At 37.5% G+C, this 19,245-nt stretch overlaps 1 protein-coding gene across 1 annotated transcript in view; it reads right to left on the bottom strand.

Moving 5' to 3' along the window:
- PLCZ1 (phospholipase C zeta 1) overlaps positions 1-16,886 on the bottom strand; it is a 42,159-nt gene extending 25,273 nt beyond the window's left edge. The window contains exons 1-5 of the mRNA XM_062492601.1: positions 16,752-16,886; positions 12,829-13,063; positions 6,010-6,211; positions 4,298-4,442; positions 2,300-2,455 (exon numbers count right to left, since the gene is read on the bottom strand). Coding sequence (XP_062348585.1) covers positions 2,300-2,455; positions 4,298-4,442; positions 6,010-6,211; positions 12,829-13,063; positions 16,752-16,886 — 873 coding nt within the window. The remainder of the gene's footprint in view (positions 1-2,299; positions 2,456-4,297; positions 4,443-6,009; positions 6,212-12,828; positions 13,064-16,751) is intronic.
- Positions 16,887-19,245: the final 2,359 nt, after the last annotated feature.

Raw genomic sequence — 19,245 nt, 5'->3', positions numbered from 1 at the left:
GCATATGTGACTTGTTGGTAAAAATAAATAGGAATTAGTTTCATAACTGAAGCCACAGAATGAGATATGATAAAGCAGGCTTGATCTTGAATTTCTCAGTGAAAACACTCACTGTGCAGAGAAAGCTCCTTTGTATACTGAGTAGATAAAAGTGAAGAAAAGTGGGGAGAATGAGTCCTAGCTTATAGGGTTAGCTGGTTTCCCCATAATAGCAGAATTTAAAACTTGTACTGGAGACTTTCTATTGATCTTTCTCAAGGAGATCATTAAACAGATCCTTTTATTTGGACACCACAGGTTTAACAACCAGAGGGAAGCCTTGGCAATCCTGGCCAGAAATGCTTCTGAACCACCACAATACAGCAATTGATCTTGCAGCTGTGTGGTAAACATTAAAGACAACGTGTAAAATCACAGTAGCTGCCACTTCGCTTTCAGTTAATCACACATCAATATGTCATCCCAACTTTGTGACAGGAAACCTGCAAATAATAAAAAATTCCTCTCTGATATATATATCTATATAGATATATAGATATATAGATATATAGATATATAGATATATATCCTGACAGCAGTGTAAGGCAGTTCAATACACTACAATGCAAAATAATTGAGGAACAAACCTTCATCAAAGCATCCATGTGGTTACATGCCTTTCTGTGTTATATTGGATGTTCCTTTCAATTGCTGTCAAATTTCTTAGAGAGGGAGGACACAGCAGGGTAAGTAAAACCTTTTCTCTTCTAGCACCCTGATATTTTCTAAGTTCATCTACAAATTGCTGCATAAGACACTTCATTCCTTCCCTTTCTATCAGCACATCACCAGGAGTGCTGGTGCAGCCAGCAGGGATGTCTGCCAGTGGTGTCAGATCTAATTTAATGCAGGAGCTGACTCCAAGGATCTGATATTCCAGTGAATATTAGAGAAGCTCATGAAGTCTCTTTAGAAGCACCATGATGGACAAGACTAGGAGCAGAGAGTTGTGTCAGGTCTGCTGCTTTGGGTGCCAAAACATCTGCTCAGGAAAGAAGTGGAATAAAAAGTGAGGCTTAAGGGCAGCCTCAGTTTCTCATGGGACAAGGTATGTGGGAAAGAAAGAGGCAGCCAAAATCTTCTCTTTCCTCCTTATGTAGAGGAAGAATTGTGTGTTGAGATGCTGCAGAATAGAGGAATTGCAGGGAATTAACAATGTCAATACAGTCAGCTGGAAGTGTGAATATGTGACTGAAGGCAAAGAATTAAACAAGGACATCTCCTACACCCAATCCAGCCGTGCCCTGAGAAGCTTTGAAACAAGCTCTCCTCTTTGATACAGTTTCTATTTTGTCCTAACTGAAAAAAACAGTTTTCAAAGTTTCAAAATTATATTGGACACCATTATGTAAAAAAACTATAATGCTACAATTAAATAAATAAAAAAAAAGGCAGAGAAACATTTTAATTAAAGAAATTTACAACATTGTTATGGAAATAGAAGAGTATGGTAATACTTTAGTGCATCATCTGGACATATCATGTCAAAAATATTTTTCCTTGACAAATCCTTAACAAATTACAACCTTTTGTGTGTTGTTTTTCCTTATGACAGTGCTTCCTCCCTGTATTGTCATTTGCATTTTTAGTTACTGTAAAAAAAAAAAGTTTAAAATATGGCTCCCACTAGCAACAGTGACAAGCCAAAATAAGTATTTAGTATGTATGCATGCATTTGTGGTACAAGAGATTTGGAAAAAAAAAAAAAATCTGTCCCTGAAAGAAAATTATGTGCAAAGAGTGTAACAGTGAAAATTTATTTGTTTTAGTTTGCAATGAAATGTTCAATACCCATCTAATTGTCTTTTCTGACTCCATATCCCAGGGGTATCAGGCCACCAGCTGAGAAAGAGAATTTATTCGCAGTAGCAGAAGACAAAAAAAACCACAAAACAAATCAAAACAAAACAAAACAAAACAAAAAAACTTCATCATCAGTGTTACTGACCAAAAATGTAGATTCAGGATTGCATTTCAATCACATGTTTAAATTTCAGGCATTTCCTTCCATTTAAGCAACAAAAAATAAATTGGCAGGTAACAGTGGCACCTACATGTGGCATCTTTCCACGTGGCATCTTTGTGCTTTTTTTTGTTACATATTTTTTGCTGTTCCCTGAAATCTCTTTCAGACGCCAGATGTGATCCATACATTCAGTTCCAGAGGATTAAAAAGTGGAAGGAAAAAAAAAAAAAAAAAAAAAAAGAGAGCAAGAAGAACCCCACCATTTTTTCCATAGAGAAAATGGAAACTTTTTACCTCAGGAGAAGGCAGTCTTGCAATATCTACTTCACCACCAACGGGTGAAGAAAGAAGTTTGTCACCTAGAATGGTTTTCAGGCAGTCTGCCATTACTTCCTGCTGTTTAGGGCTGCAGTGGTTCTCCAAAGACAGTACAAGTGGATAAGCAGATGACTGGAAATATAATTTTAGGATTTTATTATTAATAAATAAATAAATATATGAATAATTGCTTTCCCAAAATATCTTTTAAAAGTCCCCTTGGCAATCTGTATATACCTTAATTTTCAAAATATTCAGAATATAGATCAGTGGTTTCAGGTTAGTTACACAACATAAAAGCTCACATTTACGGCAAAGAGAAAGCACAGTTGAAGAACAAAAAATTCAGAAAGTTAAAGCAGAGCTAGATTATGTAAAAGTGCAAAAAGAACTGCTTTGTTTTGGTTTTAAAAGGTAAAATCAGATTCTAAAATTAAAATTGACAATATAATGCAGAATTAAATGTCTTTTGCTTTAGTTTATGACAGATTTTTTGTGCTATTTTTCAAGCTGATAGTCTCCCCAAAGATTGTTCAGCAATGATTACCTTTACATGAACAAGCTATGCAGCTTATTTTTATTTTTCATAATATCACAAACTTTTCCAGGTTCTACACTTTCTTCATCACAGAACTCAAGCAAGGGTCATTGAGTAAAAATTAAAGGTAAAAGGTGAAAACGGGAAATTGAGTAAAAAAATAGAGAATAACTCAAAAGAAGCACAACTATTTAAACATCTATGTAAATCCCATGAATTGCCAGTAATGCTGATGGCTACCAAAAACAGTGTGAATGAAATCTTTGCTCAGGCAGGACCTACATTGTCAGTAAGGAAAACACCATCTTATGTTTTTCTGTCTTTACATTTGTCCCCAGAGCATTTGCTATTGACTTTAGAGAAGCAAAGCTCAGCCTGCACAGAGAGCTGCCACTAACCATCATTTCTTGTGATTTTATCATCTCACTGGCACTTGGGCGTGAGAAATGAAGCCTGCACTAGAGTTAAGCACAATATGTTGTGTATTAGCAAGAACAGGAGAGTTATACCCAGTGGGTTTTGAAAAACAGTGGAATAAAATCATGGTTTTAATGTCACTTTTAAAATCAGAAAGTAATTAAGTTTTATATAGAAACCAGAACAGAAAAAAACCACAAGTTTGATGAACACTGAGAAGGCTATAAACACATATGTATGAAAATCCACATAAATTCATGCCCATGGATGTATATATTCACATACATAATGCTGGTCTGACTCTGAGATTTATCTTAAGAGTCATTCAGCACTTCCTTTGAGCAGCAGTTTTGCCAGAAGCCTATACAAAAGCCTGAGACAGTGCCAGAAACTCTCCAGATTTCAGTGCTTTTCCAGAAGAAGCACTGCCCTGATGAGTCACCTGACCAAAAAAAATCACTAGCTGCTAACATTTATCAGGGTCAACATTCAAAATAAAAAGAGAGGAAATGGAAATGGAAAACAAAGACTCAAACTCATCTATTATCTGATATTTTTGCCTATTTCATAAATAGGATGTTTTCATACACATAGGCTATAAGACAGACTGAGAGCAGCAGAAGAATAAGTGATGCAAAAACCTTTAAAAAACTTAAAGGAGGAGAAAAACATCAGACCAGTTCTGAGCTAGTTCTTCCATTTATATTCAGTCCGTGTTTAAATGATCTCAGGTGAGAATTACACCTAACAAGCTGAGTAAGATCACCTCAATCCTTTGCACTAAGTTTGGTTTATATTCATTATCAGGAAAAATTATTATGATTCCTTTAAAAAGTTTTTCAAATAAATTAAGGACAAATAGCTCACTTGGTCTGTAATTAATTTTAACAGTGCCCATTTCATTTTTTTTTCCCCTGGAGAATCTAGAAGAGCCATGTCCCTGGCTTAGTTAAAGCCACCATCCCATTTTAACCAAGTAATGTCTAGGTACATAATCTATGTACATAATTTATACGTACCATAAATGCATACTTGTCAATCACATGAATTACAGAACGAAACGGAATTTTGCTTGTTAAAGTGTGACCGTGGTACACAATAGGCTCATTGTTGTGGCCATCCCAGCAGTCAATCTCCAGGCAACGACATCCTTTCAAGAGAGCACTTCAGTAGAACAAGAGAAAGAGTTTTACAGCCAAAAGATACCACAGTTCTTTTTTACTAAAAGTCGCTGTATTTCTGGTTATAAGCACAGTGATTAATTACAGAAAAAGCACCTAATTTTCATCAAAAATAAAAAGAAATCCTACTGAAGTATACATATATGAGACAGACATACTTTCTGTTGTTTATTGTAGGTGTGTTATGTAATAAACTTTATTAGAGCATCAAAGAATATGGAATTACCTGAATTACCTTCCTTAAAAAGGTAAAAATGAGGGTCAAAGATTTCAATAAAGGAATTTTGGAATAAAGGAAAATTGCCACTTAAAATAAAGTAAAACATATTTCAAATGGTCTTTTGTGTTACTATTCCAAACTTGCTTGCAGTTTTGAGAATCATTTAAAAACAGTTTTGAGAATCAGGTTCTCAGTTTTGAGAATCAGGTTGCATTTGGTCTTTACATAAGGCAGCTCTTCTCCCCAGACCATATTTCTAACAGGGAGTGCTAAAGTTGCTCAGGCACCTTGACTTCACTGCTTTAATTTTAATACGTTAATGGCATCCCATAAATACTTAGGTTTATGATATTTGACTGGCAACTAACTGAAGCGTTTTTTATAAACCGTTTTACTTAATTACCAATCTGTCTTTTATATGCTGCTTTTCACACATTAACAATATGTCAAATATGCCTCTAGCTGATTTTAGCATTTTCCTCACACAAATAGTAGATAAAGAGGAAGAGAGGGGGGTTCCACCCTCCTTGCAATTACTTTCAGCAATGCAACATTAACATCAAGGAATTTTCAATACTGGTAGAAATTCAGTATTTCTTCTGATGGTTGCAAGTCACTGTAGAACATTAAGAGAACAACCAAGGAAGATTGCAGAATTATGATGATTCCAACTGCTTTCCCTTCACTAAAGTAGTACAAATAATAGGAATTCTGGACACATCTCTTCCTAATTTTTAATACATCCTGCCCTCTCAGTTGTGCCCTTATTACACAATCCATTTCCTTCCCTGCCTTGGCAAAGGCATTCTGGCCATCATCCTCTTGAGGTCACACACTGCTGAGGTTCCTCTCCCTGCTGGCCACTTGAATAGCCATGTTTTGTGGGGTTTTTTTTGGTTCTAAACTGCCCCATCGCAAAATGCACTGAACACAAATGTCACAGACATACTCCAACACACATCCTATATATTGAACAGATTAGAGCTCACCCAGGAATTTTACATTTCTGTCTGGGAGCTATTTATTTTTGCGTGGCGTGTTGAGATTAAAAACTGATTTAATCATGTACTGTACACCATAGTATAGATTTCATTTGCTGCAAGGTTGACTTTCTGAGATGTAAGTAAAAAATAGATTGTTTCCAGACTATGAACAGATGGTTTGGCAAATATATTGAAAAGTGTGCACACAATATAAAATACCACTCTCACATTTTCAGCTTGTATCTTTGATGGCTCTGTCCCTTTTTGCCAAGCAGAATTGTATGTGACTTAGTACTCATTAAAAAAAAAAAAAAAGTTGAATATGTTAAAAAACAATGTCTAAATACCTGGTATAGCCCCATAAATGGCTGGGTCCCATTAGTTGGTCAGATATCAAGTAGGTGTTGTGAGAAGATGAAATGAAATAATCACATAATGGCTGGTTCATATCTTGATAGATGGTCCTGTGCTGGCTTTTAAATATTGAACATTCTTCTGAGTTCATGTACCTTATAAATCCTTCAAACGACATCTGCCTTTTCTTCCTCACTGTACAAAAGCAAAAGGAAAAAGTCTCTGTCATGAGGCCACTCTGGTGGTTATATCTGTGCACTTTCTGAAACTTTTAATAGCCAGTTCTGAACACTGCTAAAAGTTATACAGCACAACACTTGCCTGCATTTTTAAAAATCATAACAAATGTATAAACAACACAAACATCAGATACATGTGACTCTGGAGTTGAATTGTTGTGGATCAAACTTCTGAGAGGATATAGAAGTGTTATGACATTTTTTTTTTCTTCTATGGACAGCAGTAAGAGGAGTTTTCAGTAGTCCTGATGAAATATAAGTAAAGTAAAATATTTGTTGTTTACTTTGGAAAGTCACATGTCAAACAATGCACTGAGAGAATCTTCTCTTTTAAGAGATCCAGGATTGTTCTCAAAAAATTCAGTCAAAAATTAGGAATATAATCTTGTAGAAACTATGGCTCCTAGCACCAAATGTCTTCCCCAGGGGTGGAAAATTCTAAATAAATATTGATCAAATCATGTTTAGAAATATTTGAAATAAAAACAGCATCTTAACAAAAGGAATAACTGCCCACACAGATGAATTGCAAATCATGCTTATTACAAGACTGCATTTATAAGAAAATGAACTAACTGAGTCCATGGCAGTGATAGCCACCCCATTTGTTTTGGTTTTGACTGATTTAATGCAAACAGAGCCATTACACTGCCAGCCACTGCTCCCAATGTCATGTTTCAAATTCAGTCATTTTGCAAATATGTAATCTCAAAAGTCAGCTTTGCTCCAAAACGGTTTGAATTAGTGAGAGATTTTTGTGCAGTTCTTGCTCTAAAATAACTTTATTGTCACCATAACAGGCTAGCAGTGAACAAGCAGTAAATAATCCAGTATTATTTTATGCTAACTATAACTTAGAAGTCAGTGTATACAAACTTGGGGACAGAAAATACCTGCAAGAAAACCCCATTTTCTGCCCTGGTAATTCTTACTACAGCTGTAAGAATCACAATGTCTAAGTTAGAATTGCAGTTATCGATCTTCGGTGTGTGACAGACTCAAAGTTTTACACCTGAATGAGAATTTACAGAAAATAATTATTTCTCAATTACACAGGTCTTTGAACTAGAAAAGTTGCAATGTTTTACAGTGATAAAGACAAAAAGAAGGCCTTCCACACATCAAACAGACATTCACCCAAGAACTGTTATTCCTACCAGAAGTCCTTCTGAAGTTTTTCTTCCAAACTCCCATTGATGAAGAATACACAGACAACCCAGTAAAACCATTTCAACAGCTAAATAATCTTATTGCTAGGAAATTTTCCATAATTAGGAAACAGAAGTTTACCATGAAACTTCCTTGCTATCCAAAATATTTGTACTATTTGGTATTAGTTCTCTTTTTTCATAATCTTTCAGTTATGAGAACTGCTCTCACACTTCCCTCATTCCACTGCTTTCCACAAAAAACAATCCAATCCAGGGCATCTTTCTGTTTCTAATTACTAGTAATTTTCATTTTTCTGCTATCCACTAGTGCCATTAATCTTTCATAGGAGAAAACAGGATACTATTTCTTCATGGAATGTCCTGACAAACTGCTCCTCACCTTTACCACCTTAGAAGGGTTTACATATTTATTATTTGCTCCATTTTTTTTTATTAACTGACAGTATCTAGTTCCTTGGATGGTCCCTTTCTAAAATAGATATTACATTTGATCTTTTCCAGTCTTTCAATTCATCATTCCTTTCCTCTCTATTTTCAAAAGTAACCTTTGACATGTATTAGTCAAGCTTGTTACAGTCAATTTTCTAAGAAGTCAGATTTGTCAATCAGTCTTCACTGACCTGATTACAGCATTTAAGGTCCTATCCTCTTTCATCTATAATTTTGACTGAGATCTTACTCAGATTAATAATATTAATACTATTAAAGAGCTGACTGCACTTATTTCATCAGGAATTTCTTTGGTCTTGTTCTAACTAAGAGATTTGCAGGGTGACTTCTTGTTACCCTGATGACTCTTGAAAAGTGTGTCCAATTTAGCATCTCGACAGATTTATCCACATGCATGTGTTATATTGTTCTATACTTGTAACAACTGGATTCAGTTTCTCCTTTCTGGATTTTAAAAAACATGTTGACTTTGTTTTTCTTTTACATCACTCAGAATACACTCATCCTGTATGTTTTGTCTATAATGAATTACATGAACTGTCTGGATTTCATTTCGGATTAATTTACTATATATTTCTCTAAGCAGTTACAAGTAAACCTAGTAACTATTTGTGTGTGCATGCACATTTTTTTTATTTTCTAACAATTCTTAATTTTTCTGCATTTATTTATTAAATTAATGAAAAATACTGGCTTTTCAAAGCCTTGCTTTTTTTTCCTGAATTATTTATGATGTTTTCCTGGATGTTCTTGTCATAGACAAAAGTTAACTGCAATATTCTCAAGAGAAAGTAATGCTTAGGCAAATATGCTGATGACCATCCCCAATCCCCCAAAAATGAACATCTAGCATTTTGTTTTAGTCAATATGGAAGCCTGTGGACTTCAGTGAAACATTCAGCTCATGTCTCAAATCAACAGACTACAACTCTGTATTTTTACAGAGCTTATTACAGACCCTTACATTTCGGAGGAATAGCCAGCCTAGTCATATTATTTTCTGACCATTTACAGGCATTTTCTGCTTCTACATTAAAGGAAATGGGAATTCATCTCCATAACTATTCCACAGTGAAAAGACTTTCATCAAGGCCTTCCATTTCTGCCCTGGAGGAAGCTCAGTCTTTTCTCCATTAGGATCCTCTAGCAGTAGTTGGTGTGCACATACATATCCATTGGCTGCAGGAAGGGAGGGCAAGAAAAGATTTCTGTCTTCTCATTGCCTCTTTTTGTTCATAAAGTTCAATGGTTTTTTTTCTTGTCTTCTCATTGCCTCTTTTTGTTCATAAAGTTCAATGATTTTTTTCTTGCCCTCCTCTTTTGGATAGTGTGGAATTCATTTTATTAGCAATATGCTTTTATATTGTTTGGGGTTTTTAAAATCTGATTTAAGAAAAAGTGATTTTTCTCATTCCTCCTGTTAAGGTAAACTCCAGCTCTGCCATCTATACAAATAGTGTCATAACAGAGAGGAATTATGGATATAATCTGAGTATTTGAAGGACTCAGATTACATTATACATTCTTTTTAAAGTTTATTACATTCTGCTTTCTTATTTATCTTGGAACTTCTTTGAAAGTATTTTTTTTCCTCTTGGGAAAGAAAAAATGGCAAACTTCCATAAGGTGTTTTCTGCCCTGAAGGCCTGTAGAGTACCTGCTCTGAGGCTGACAAAACAAGTAAGAAATCACTCTGCACTGGCCAGAGCCTCCTGCAAGACCTGTTTGCTCCTGGAGGGGCTGAGTACAACGTGCACCCTGCCAGGGTGGGGGGACAGGGGTCTGCACTGAAGTGGAGACTGGCAGTGGGGAGGAGAGGAGCCTCAACTGAATATGAGACCAGGAAATGGGGACAAAGGTGTTTCCCATGCTTTTAAATCTATGTGTGGGCTCTTTGTTTCCTAAGAGCTGAATTAGTCATTAAATGTCTATGTCCCTTGGCCCCCAGGGACAGTGAAGTGGGCTCAGATGCATCTGATGGGAATTTTAAGGGTGAACTCATGAGAAATACTTGGAATGACAGACAAGGGTGTTACTCTGCTGTACTGGAAGGAGAAAGCTTTCGATCATTGTTAAAAGTCAGGCAAAATCATCATCAGATGGAATTTGAACTACTTTACATCAGAATGAGCCATTCATGCTCTAAGGGAGCAGCAAAGAGAGAAGTATTTCCTTGACTAAAGTAAAAATACAGTTATTCCTTTTCTACTCTGAGTTTATATTCTAGGGAGACGTTTTTCTACCTTACCCACACTTATAACTGATGCACACTGGAATAAAGAATCTATCTGAACAGCACTTCAGTTTTCTAAGGGTTTATATTTCATAATCACGTCCTTTTGAAAATTTTCCCTGAGACAGGATATTTACACACCCTTTCATACATCTGAACTACTGTGTCTCACTAATCCAGCCAGAGCCATTGTCTTAGCTCATTTTTAAGTCATCTTTTTTACTTCACATGATTTTTTAAGAAATCTGTAGGAATTTTTCAGAGATGTCTACATTATTAAGTTTCATTTACACTGGCCAATGGGATCAAATTCTCTCTTCTGCAAATTTATGCTGTCCATTCTGCTCTGTCTCTCACAGACCTGCACAAAAAAACCTTAAAAAAAAACTCTCACGACTGTATATACTAGGAATAAACTGAAAATGTTTTTTTGCTTCACAAATGAATTCTGGATTACTCAAAGTCCTCATCTGACAGATGCACCAGGCTTATATTGTTATTTACAAAGCAAGCTGGGTTTTGGGTTTTTTTTTTAAAACAGGATTGCATTTTTTCCCTGGTTTTGTACTGCCTAGCAGGCAAATAGGCAGGAGTAGAGTCTTTGAATGGCATTACATTGAAAATAATAATGGGATTCACCTTCTTATCCTCACTGTGCCTCTAATCCTATCCATGTAAATGAGCAGTATTTTTTTAAAAAGGACATATATACTAAGTTTTTTTTAAAAAAAAGCATTTGGTTGGCATGTTTTCTTTAATCTCATTCGATGAGTTGAGGCTTCTATTCAAAGCTAATAGTAAAATGGGCAGATAATGGAATGTTTGGGAAGAACAAAACTGAAATTTGGGTGTTAATAAGACAAAACTGTCAGGTGTGAATCACATATTTGTACTTTGTGATCAATCCTATAGAAATGGCTCTTTCTGTCAAAAATGCAAGCTTTTAGCACACACATGAATAAAACATCTGCTAGTGTAGCATTTTGACATTAGGCACTTAAATTATATAATAAAAATGAAAGAGCAATCCATTCTGGACTGTCCTGAACTAGCTATGGTACCCACAGAGAGTAAATTCAGTTATCTGGCTCAATAGCTCTGGAAATCTCTCTGCACAAATGTTAGGGATGCGCTAAATGCTATAGATGGATTTATTTAAATTACATGTGAAATGTAGTCATTGTTTTCACCCTAATCTTGACATAGCAGTGCTATCACATTTATGAGTGAGGGGTCATTACTATTAGCAAACCTGTCAACCGAGTGTCGACACCTGCCCTTTTCCCTTTCTGCAGAACACAGGGCAAGGGTGGCAGATGAGTCCAACAGATCATGCTGATGAATAATGTTCTGTAGCAAATTCACAACGACAGCTACACTAAATGGTCTATCACAATACCATATGAATCATCTCTCATGTCAATCATAACTGGAACCTTGCAATAAATATGTTTGAGTGGGAGTCTGAATTCACTCAAAGGAGCTTGAACAATACAGAGGTTATTTTGTTCTGTAAGATTATTTCCAATTACGAGACAAATTTATCACAGGTGAAGAAACAAACAAGAATTTGGCTCAGCATCTGAAATTTAAGCCAGACATTAAATTAAACCTATAGAAACTTCAGTTGATGTTTACAAAGGTGTTTTCTAACAGAGTGAAGATTTTTCATTGTTTAACTGTGTTATGGTTTTTAACTTTCCCATCAAAACAGGTAACACAAAATAAAAGGAACCTTTTAAACTGGTAAGTTGTACAATTAGTAAACATTAGTTCCTCTGAAAGAGAAGAACATGTTCAATAAAGTACAGCCAAATTGGAAAGGCAACCTGAAAGAGTAAAGGCATAAGGAGTCACATGTTTCATAGCCATAACTGGACAGTAAGTGCCTCTTAATGAAACACCAAATGTTCTCTTGTTTCTCATTGAAAAAATGGCATTTTCCATTTTCTTCTTCCACTACAGGTCAGCATAGAAAATCCCAGGTTATTTTCCCAGAAGAAATATTTTCTCTTTGGGTTTGTTTTTCTTATCTTATCAATTCAACCCATTTTCAAAGACTGGGAACCAAGGAAATAAAAGAATTAAATATATTCCATTGATTAAAGTAACAGCTTGCAACAAAATGTACTTGCATCCTTTTCATAGCTTAGTTGCAAATTTTGCCACAAGTTGAAATCAGTGAAACTCAGCAGAAGTGTTACACCCCAGCTTAAGGCGCCTTTAAATGGGTAAAGAAAATGTTCCAAATTTAGGAACCCCTCCTCATCTCAGAGTTCCTGTGATTCAGAAAGGGTGGCCAGGCACCTACAAAAATCTTTTACAACGTTTCTGCAAGCAAGTCAGAGGAACACAAAAGTCTTGTCCAAGGCCTTGCATTATCACTAAACGACTCAAGGGAGAGAGGACACTGTAACGAGCAGACAAGAAAAATGGCAGGTAAGAACCTTAAGAAAAACAAATTGAAAAGGTTTGTAATGAGCTGGAGAACAGAATTTGCAGAATGACATTAAAAAAAATAAAGGAATGAGAGAAAAAAAGAAGAGAGCAGAGAAAGGAGGGCACCATGAAAACAAATTAAAACACAGGAAGAGAAAAAAATAAATAGATGAAAAGGCATGCTTTTAAAGAAATAAAGATATGACATTGTGCAAAGCACAGTCATTGAGACAAGAACAACAAAAAAGAGCTGGATATCAATAGTTAAACTGTGCATACCTTCATCAATGGGCTCATACTTCATAATAATTTCTAAGGCAGTTGTTTCGTTAGCTTCCGTTTGAAATTGCTCTTTTACAAGAAATTTCAAGAGCTGGCCATCAGGTAGAATTTTGCCATCTGTTGAGTAAGCCTTGAATAGTTCTTCAAATTCAGGTCTGTGTACAAGAGCTCGATAAATTGCTCTGAAATCGTCCACACTAATTGCATCTCCTGTGTGTTTGTCAATGGTTTTCTGAGGAAAAAAGCAACCAAAACCCTCAGGTAAATAACTAAAGGTAGTGACTACAACCAGACTGCACTCTTCAACTTTTAGATTACACTTTTTGTGCTACAGATATTTTATATAAACTGAATTGGACCATACGACATAATTAGCATCTAAATAAGTATAATAAATTTGGATCTAATGCATTTTTAATATTAAAACACATTGTAGAAAATCTCTGAAATGCTACGCATTAAAATTAATTTGCAGCATAAAAGTTATCAAATGGAAAATATGTTTAGTATAATACCTGTCCAACAGCTATTTGCACCACATTATAAATACTGCCAGCCAAATTTGCATACAAAAACAGCAACCAGTAATCTTCAAAATGAAATAAGGATGACCAAATTATCAAGAGACACAAGTCTTTCAACACTTCAAATAAGACACAGTATTAAAGTTTGAAGACAAGGTATTTTGTAATAACCTATGACAGCATGTTCTATTCTTAACAAGCCAGAATGTTTAAGTTAGTTTAATTATTCACACTTTCAGAATTCTTGAATTGTAAGCTTGTTTGCACAGAGTTTACAGAATGTTAGCATAGTAATTAATTTCAGTATTTCCGTATAAAAGTCATTAGAAAAATTAAAAGGGCAAAAGAATTCAAGTAGAACAATACTTTTTTACCATTTCTGCCTTTTACATTTTTCTCAGGTTTAAAAATTCTATTTTCCCTTTGAAATTTTCCACTCAAAATAAGCAACTGCATACAAAATACAAACGCTTCTAACATTTTAGCCTGACTTATTCTCAAAAGTTGTCAAATGAGGAGAAATCTGCCGACAAAATTGCTCACAAAAATCACAACCAAATGGCAATCCACTGCCTCAGTGATTATCACTGTAAGCTGATGAAAATTCCTGAATTTTGTCTCCTTGAGCCAAGACTGCCAAAGAGGCCAAGCTCCAGCAGCCAGAACGTGGCCACTGCTATGGCTGGTTTGGCTTCCACAAAAGTGTCCATGAACAGGAAATTTCCTGCTTGATCTCTGCCTGCTCTTTGATCAAGATTTGGATTACTGCTAAATTAGATTGGTTTTGAAGCCATACCATAAAACCTAAAAGTTTAAAGATCCATTGCCAGTTCCCTTCTACGCAGTGCAGTTCCTACTGTACCTCTGAATAAGTACAATAATAGGAGCAAAAGATATATCAGGTAACTGAAGCAAGTAGAAAATTAAATTCCATGAGGAGTTCTAGGGAAAAAGTCTTATAAATCAGGACTTCAGTATTTGCTTTGAGTTTGTGAAAAAGAATAATAACGATCAGTTTTAACACAATTCACTAGCAAGAAAATATTTCTGTACAAATGCTAATTATACACATTTCATTACTGCTGAGAAATTCCCCATCTAAGGTTGATCCAATCCAATTTTTAACGTTCTTAACAATACTGCAAATTTGCTCATAACCATTAAGGAAGATAAGAAAATACCAACGTATTTTGGAAATAAACAGTCTATCAGGACTTGGAAGATGTTCACTTAGTTACTGGCACAAAGAGAAGCTAGGAAAAAATTAAAGTTTCTATTTGAGTTGCCTCTTGATGAAATACAGCAATAATACTACAAAGAGAGCTCTTCAAATTAAAGTGATAAAAATCATGTCACTATAAAAGGATATTCTTAAAATCTTTTGGGGTAGATTTTTATCATTCCTATTTTTATTAATGCACATCAGATCTTTGCTGTTCAGAGAAAGAAGAGACAAAGAGGCTTGAGAGAAATTGTATGAAAATTTATTATTCCTTAAAACTTAATGTTCATAATTCTGATATTGCTCAAAAGAGAATTACAGTAAAATAAACTCAAAGAGAACAGACACGAAAAAAAGCAGATCATTCCTTAAAATTGGTTTTCTATAAAATGCATTTTCCTATGTATAACCATCAGATTAACTGCTGATGTGTAGCTACTTACAAAGATGTCAGTAAGATTCCCTTCCAAAATGCTTTGAATTTTTACATGTTATTATACTGATGAAATATTTGAGCTCCCCAAACTACTGAACACCTGTAAATCTTTCTCAGATAGCAAAGAACACCTAACAGTAGTGCTAGAAATAATTAGATTCAGGCTGCTGGGTATAATATGTTGTTAAATACAGCTAGATCAGACTTGCTCTTTGCAGGTCACTTCCCTCAAATAATTCCTCTCCTCTACCCTCAGCTGACCATCTCTCTCAAACTCCTGCCAGAAAGCAAAGTAGGGGGAAGACAGAGGAAACAATGAGAATTATTTTAAAGTTCTCAAGAGATTCTCTAGGTTGGAAACTATCTCCTCACAGTGCAAGTTCAAAAGCCTCTTTAGCTAGGGTTGAGCTCATGCTGCTGGTTCTACCTTGGCTTGACAAGGCAGACAGCAATGAGAGAGGAAGACAGGGTGAGGAAAACTTAGTGCCTTCCTTCCCATGGCCTACAAGTTTCTGACTTTTCATAATTAACTCTCCTCTGCCAAATGAGGACCGAATCAGCCAGCTGGTTTCAGCATTCTCAAAAGAATCATATATATAAATGTGTGAATAAATAAATCTATTAATTTATTTTTATTTATTTGGGTTTTTCTGGGGGGAAAATGAGGTGAAAGGGAAAGCTTTATATCTCTTGGGTCATTACATGAAAACATATACGCAGTATGTGCCAAGGCACAAATACTCAGTTTTGTAGTATCTGCTCGCTCAGACAAGATCTGCTTGGCAGTAGTTTGCTTACCCACACTAAATGAACTTATGAAGTCCAGTTTCTAGCTGTATCATGTAATCTTCACGGAAATCTTTTAAACACTGCCATGCCCCGAAGCCCAATCCTTTCCCTAGGGGTTAGAGTGAGATTCCCATCCATTCAGGCACACCTCTGAAATACTTCAGGGGAGGTGTAGTGGAGAACGGAGTGAATGTGTGCTGGATCTAAAGCCTGAACAGCTCAGACAAGCCCATATTGTCCTCCTGGCAAGAGGATTTTTAGGAAGTTGCTCTCATGGCTCTGTCCAGCATCAGACAGGCACGTCTGGCCTCATTATCTTGATCACAGAAGAAGCTGAATAGGATGAAACTGGAACGCTTTAAATTTTCTCAAGTGCATTTATGCTATTAAAAAAAAAACCTGGGAATCAAAATTGACATATTTTCCATCTCACACTAATTCCTTGTGGTGGAAAGACAAAGTTATGTAGTCATCAGTCTCTTCTCCAAGTAACAAGCAGCAGGACAAGTGGAAGTGGACTCAAGTTGTGCCAGGGATGGCTTAGATCAGCTATTAGGAAAAATTTCTTCATTGAAAGTGCTGTCAAGCACTGGAACAGGCTGTCCAGGGAAGTGTCTGAGTCACCATTCCTTGAAAGTGCTTAAAAGACTGTAGATGTGGTGCTTAGGGACAAGGTTTAGACTTGGACTTTTCAGTGTATTAATGGTTGGACTCAGTGGTCTTAAAGGTGTTTTCCATTCTAAATGATTGTGATTCGAGTGCAAGTCCTGGGTTATCTATATTACACAGAAACAAAAGATCTGGAGGAGGAAAATTCTTCACTGATTTTGCACACCACACTAGCATGAAATATGTTTCCCAAAAAATTAACTTGAAAAAAATCAGCAAACGTATGACGTGTGTAACTGAACTTCCAAACCATTAATTGCTTAATGCACATACACCTTACCTTGAAAATATGTTTAAAATGATCTTCATCAAAAGTTATTTGCATTTTTTCAAGCAACCTCATGCAACCCTCAAAATCAATATTCCCAGTCTTGAAATCATTCTGAATGAGATTCCAAAACCACGTATGAGACATGAGGTTAAGGAAGATTCTGGCCATTTAAATTGCCTTTTAATGGGGGGCTGAAGGGGGAGAAGATTAATTTTGTTAAGCATAAGAAGCTTGTGCATTCCTTTTCTCATACTCTAGAATGTGTGGCACTTGGTGCCATGGTCCATTTGAGATGTTAGGGCATGGGTTGGACTTGATGATCATGAAGGTCTCTTCCAACCTAGTCATTCTGTGAATTCCCAACCAGAGGGAAAAACAAATACACAAACAATCCTCATCCTCTGATCTCAGAGAACACAGCAGGCCCCAAGGTGTGCAGGAAGAGATTTCAAAGGCTCGTAGGGCAGTGACAAGGAGGGCTGAAGGAGGGTGTGAAGGACATCAAGGGGTGCTCAGGGTGCAGAAAGGGCTGCAGTGAGAGGAGGGAGATGGGGGGAGGCCGAGGGGATCCTGCACTGGCAGCAAACCATGGGGAGTGCCAAGAAACACCAAGGAAGGAGTGCCCAAGCACTGTGCCCACCCAAACATCATCCCCGGCCCTGGCTGACGGGACTGGCTGCACCAGGCCCTCCATGCCGCCCTCCCGGGGCTCCCCGGCGTGCCCGGGCCAGGCCAGGCCTGAGGGGAAAGGGACACGTCAGGGGGAGTGCCAACGGCGGCCGTCCCAGGGCAGGGAGGGGACAGGAGGAGGAGAAGGCGGCGGAGGGAAAGGATATCTGTTCTCATCCATGGTGACTGAGCATCGCCTGCTCCAGCCCCCTCACTGCAGCAGCCTTGGCAGCACCTCGCCTGGGCTCACACTGGGCTCCCCATGCCACTGTGCCCTGCTGCAATGGCGTGGAATGTTTGCTCCCCCATCCTTCCAGTGTCGCTGCAGTGCCGCTCTGGTGATGTCACAAACTGAGGGTGCCCAGCACGGGCCATTCCTGCTGCTGTTCATCCACCCTGCCGCCACCTTGTGCCTTTTCCTTCGGACACAAAGTGTGTCCCAGGCCCTGTTCCACTCCACATCTCCCACCCTCAGGATACCCCACATCCCAGCACGTGTCCCAGGCAGGAGCTGCGTGAGGCAGAGCAGGCCTTTTGCTGATGGTGTGCCCATGTCCTCCCAGGGAGTTTGGCCGGCCTGTCCGAGCTCTCTGCTCTGCTCCGAGGTGACAAACTGGTGGGGCAGGACATGTTGTTGTCACCACAACATCTTCCCCCAAATAACCAGGAGCACTGTGCTACCAACCCACTGCAGCAACTTGGGAAAAAACCCTGACTTTGGGCCTTGGGGCTCCACGGCACGGGGTGATGGTGGATGATGGGGAATTGTGAGTGGACACCCCGAAGTGCTGAGAGGCCACCCGAGCTCCCACTTCTCTGTGGGGAACACAAAACCTCCTCAAAACCAGCCTGGGCAAGAGCAGCTGTGCACGTCCTGCTTTGAGACACCACTATCAGCCTTCAGATCACTGGGACAGCCTTTGGAAATCAGGCTGGACCTCCACCCTGACTCCGTTTCGCACTCATTTTACCAGGACTCTTCTCCAAGCAAACCGCTCCAAAGTTGCCAGCTTCCATGTAGCTGTCAGCAAGCCTGAGTGAGACTCTAAATGTGACAGACCAAAGGCAGTTTGCCACAGATTTTATCAAACTTGTGAGTGCTGAGGACATCAAGTTTTGTATTGACATTCTGGAAAACAGTCAGGTTTTGTCAGAGGATATATGGGGGGAAAAAATCTGTCGAGGAATTCCCTGTTACTCACGCTTTTATGAACCAGAATAAACTACAGAATGATCAGCATCTGAACAGCAAGAACACCAAGGTCTCCAGTGCTGAAGTGCCTCCATGCTTACTGAAATACTACCTTTGATATGATGGCCTAGATTAAAAAAAACAAGGGGGGGGGTTGGAAAGACAAAATGGAGTTGTTTAGGTAATTTATTTCTGGATCACTCAAGAGAGTACAGAATCTTCCATCAGTCAATCACCACTTTAAAAATAATTCAGGTCTGCAGTGACTGGAAATAATTTGGGGTTTTTTTGGTTTTTTTTCACTTTCTTCATGTACTTTTCAAGTACTTTACCAGTAATGGTCAAAATACCAAAGGCAGCATAGTGTTACAGGTGAGAGAGTAAGCAAATTCTTACTTTCCTTTGTAATTTTAACCAAAATTACATTCACTTATGTAACTTCACACCAGATGGAACATTGATTATAAGGAAGGAAGACTGGCGAAGGTATTGGGGCATAATATCTAGATTTCTTTCATTGTTCCAGAAACCCTGTAAATTCAGCCTTCAGGCTTTGCTTGAAGGCTTCGTACATCTCTGATTCCCTAATACAGGCACATAACAAAAGGAAGACCAGGACATGGGGAGAATAAATTCCTTACA

This window comes from Cinclus cinclus, chromosome 4 (assembly GCF_963662255.1).
Source record: "Cinclus cinclus chromosome 4, bCinCin1.1, whole genome shotgun sequence".
Classification (NCBI taxonomy): domain Eukaryota; kingdom Metazoa; phylum Chordata; class Aves; order Passeriformes; family Cinclidae; genus Cinclus; species Cinclus cinclus.
This window is presented reverse-complemented; position numbering and strand designations above follow the sequence as displayed.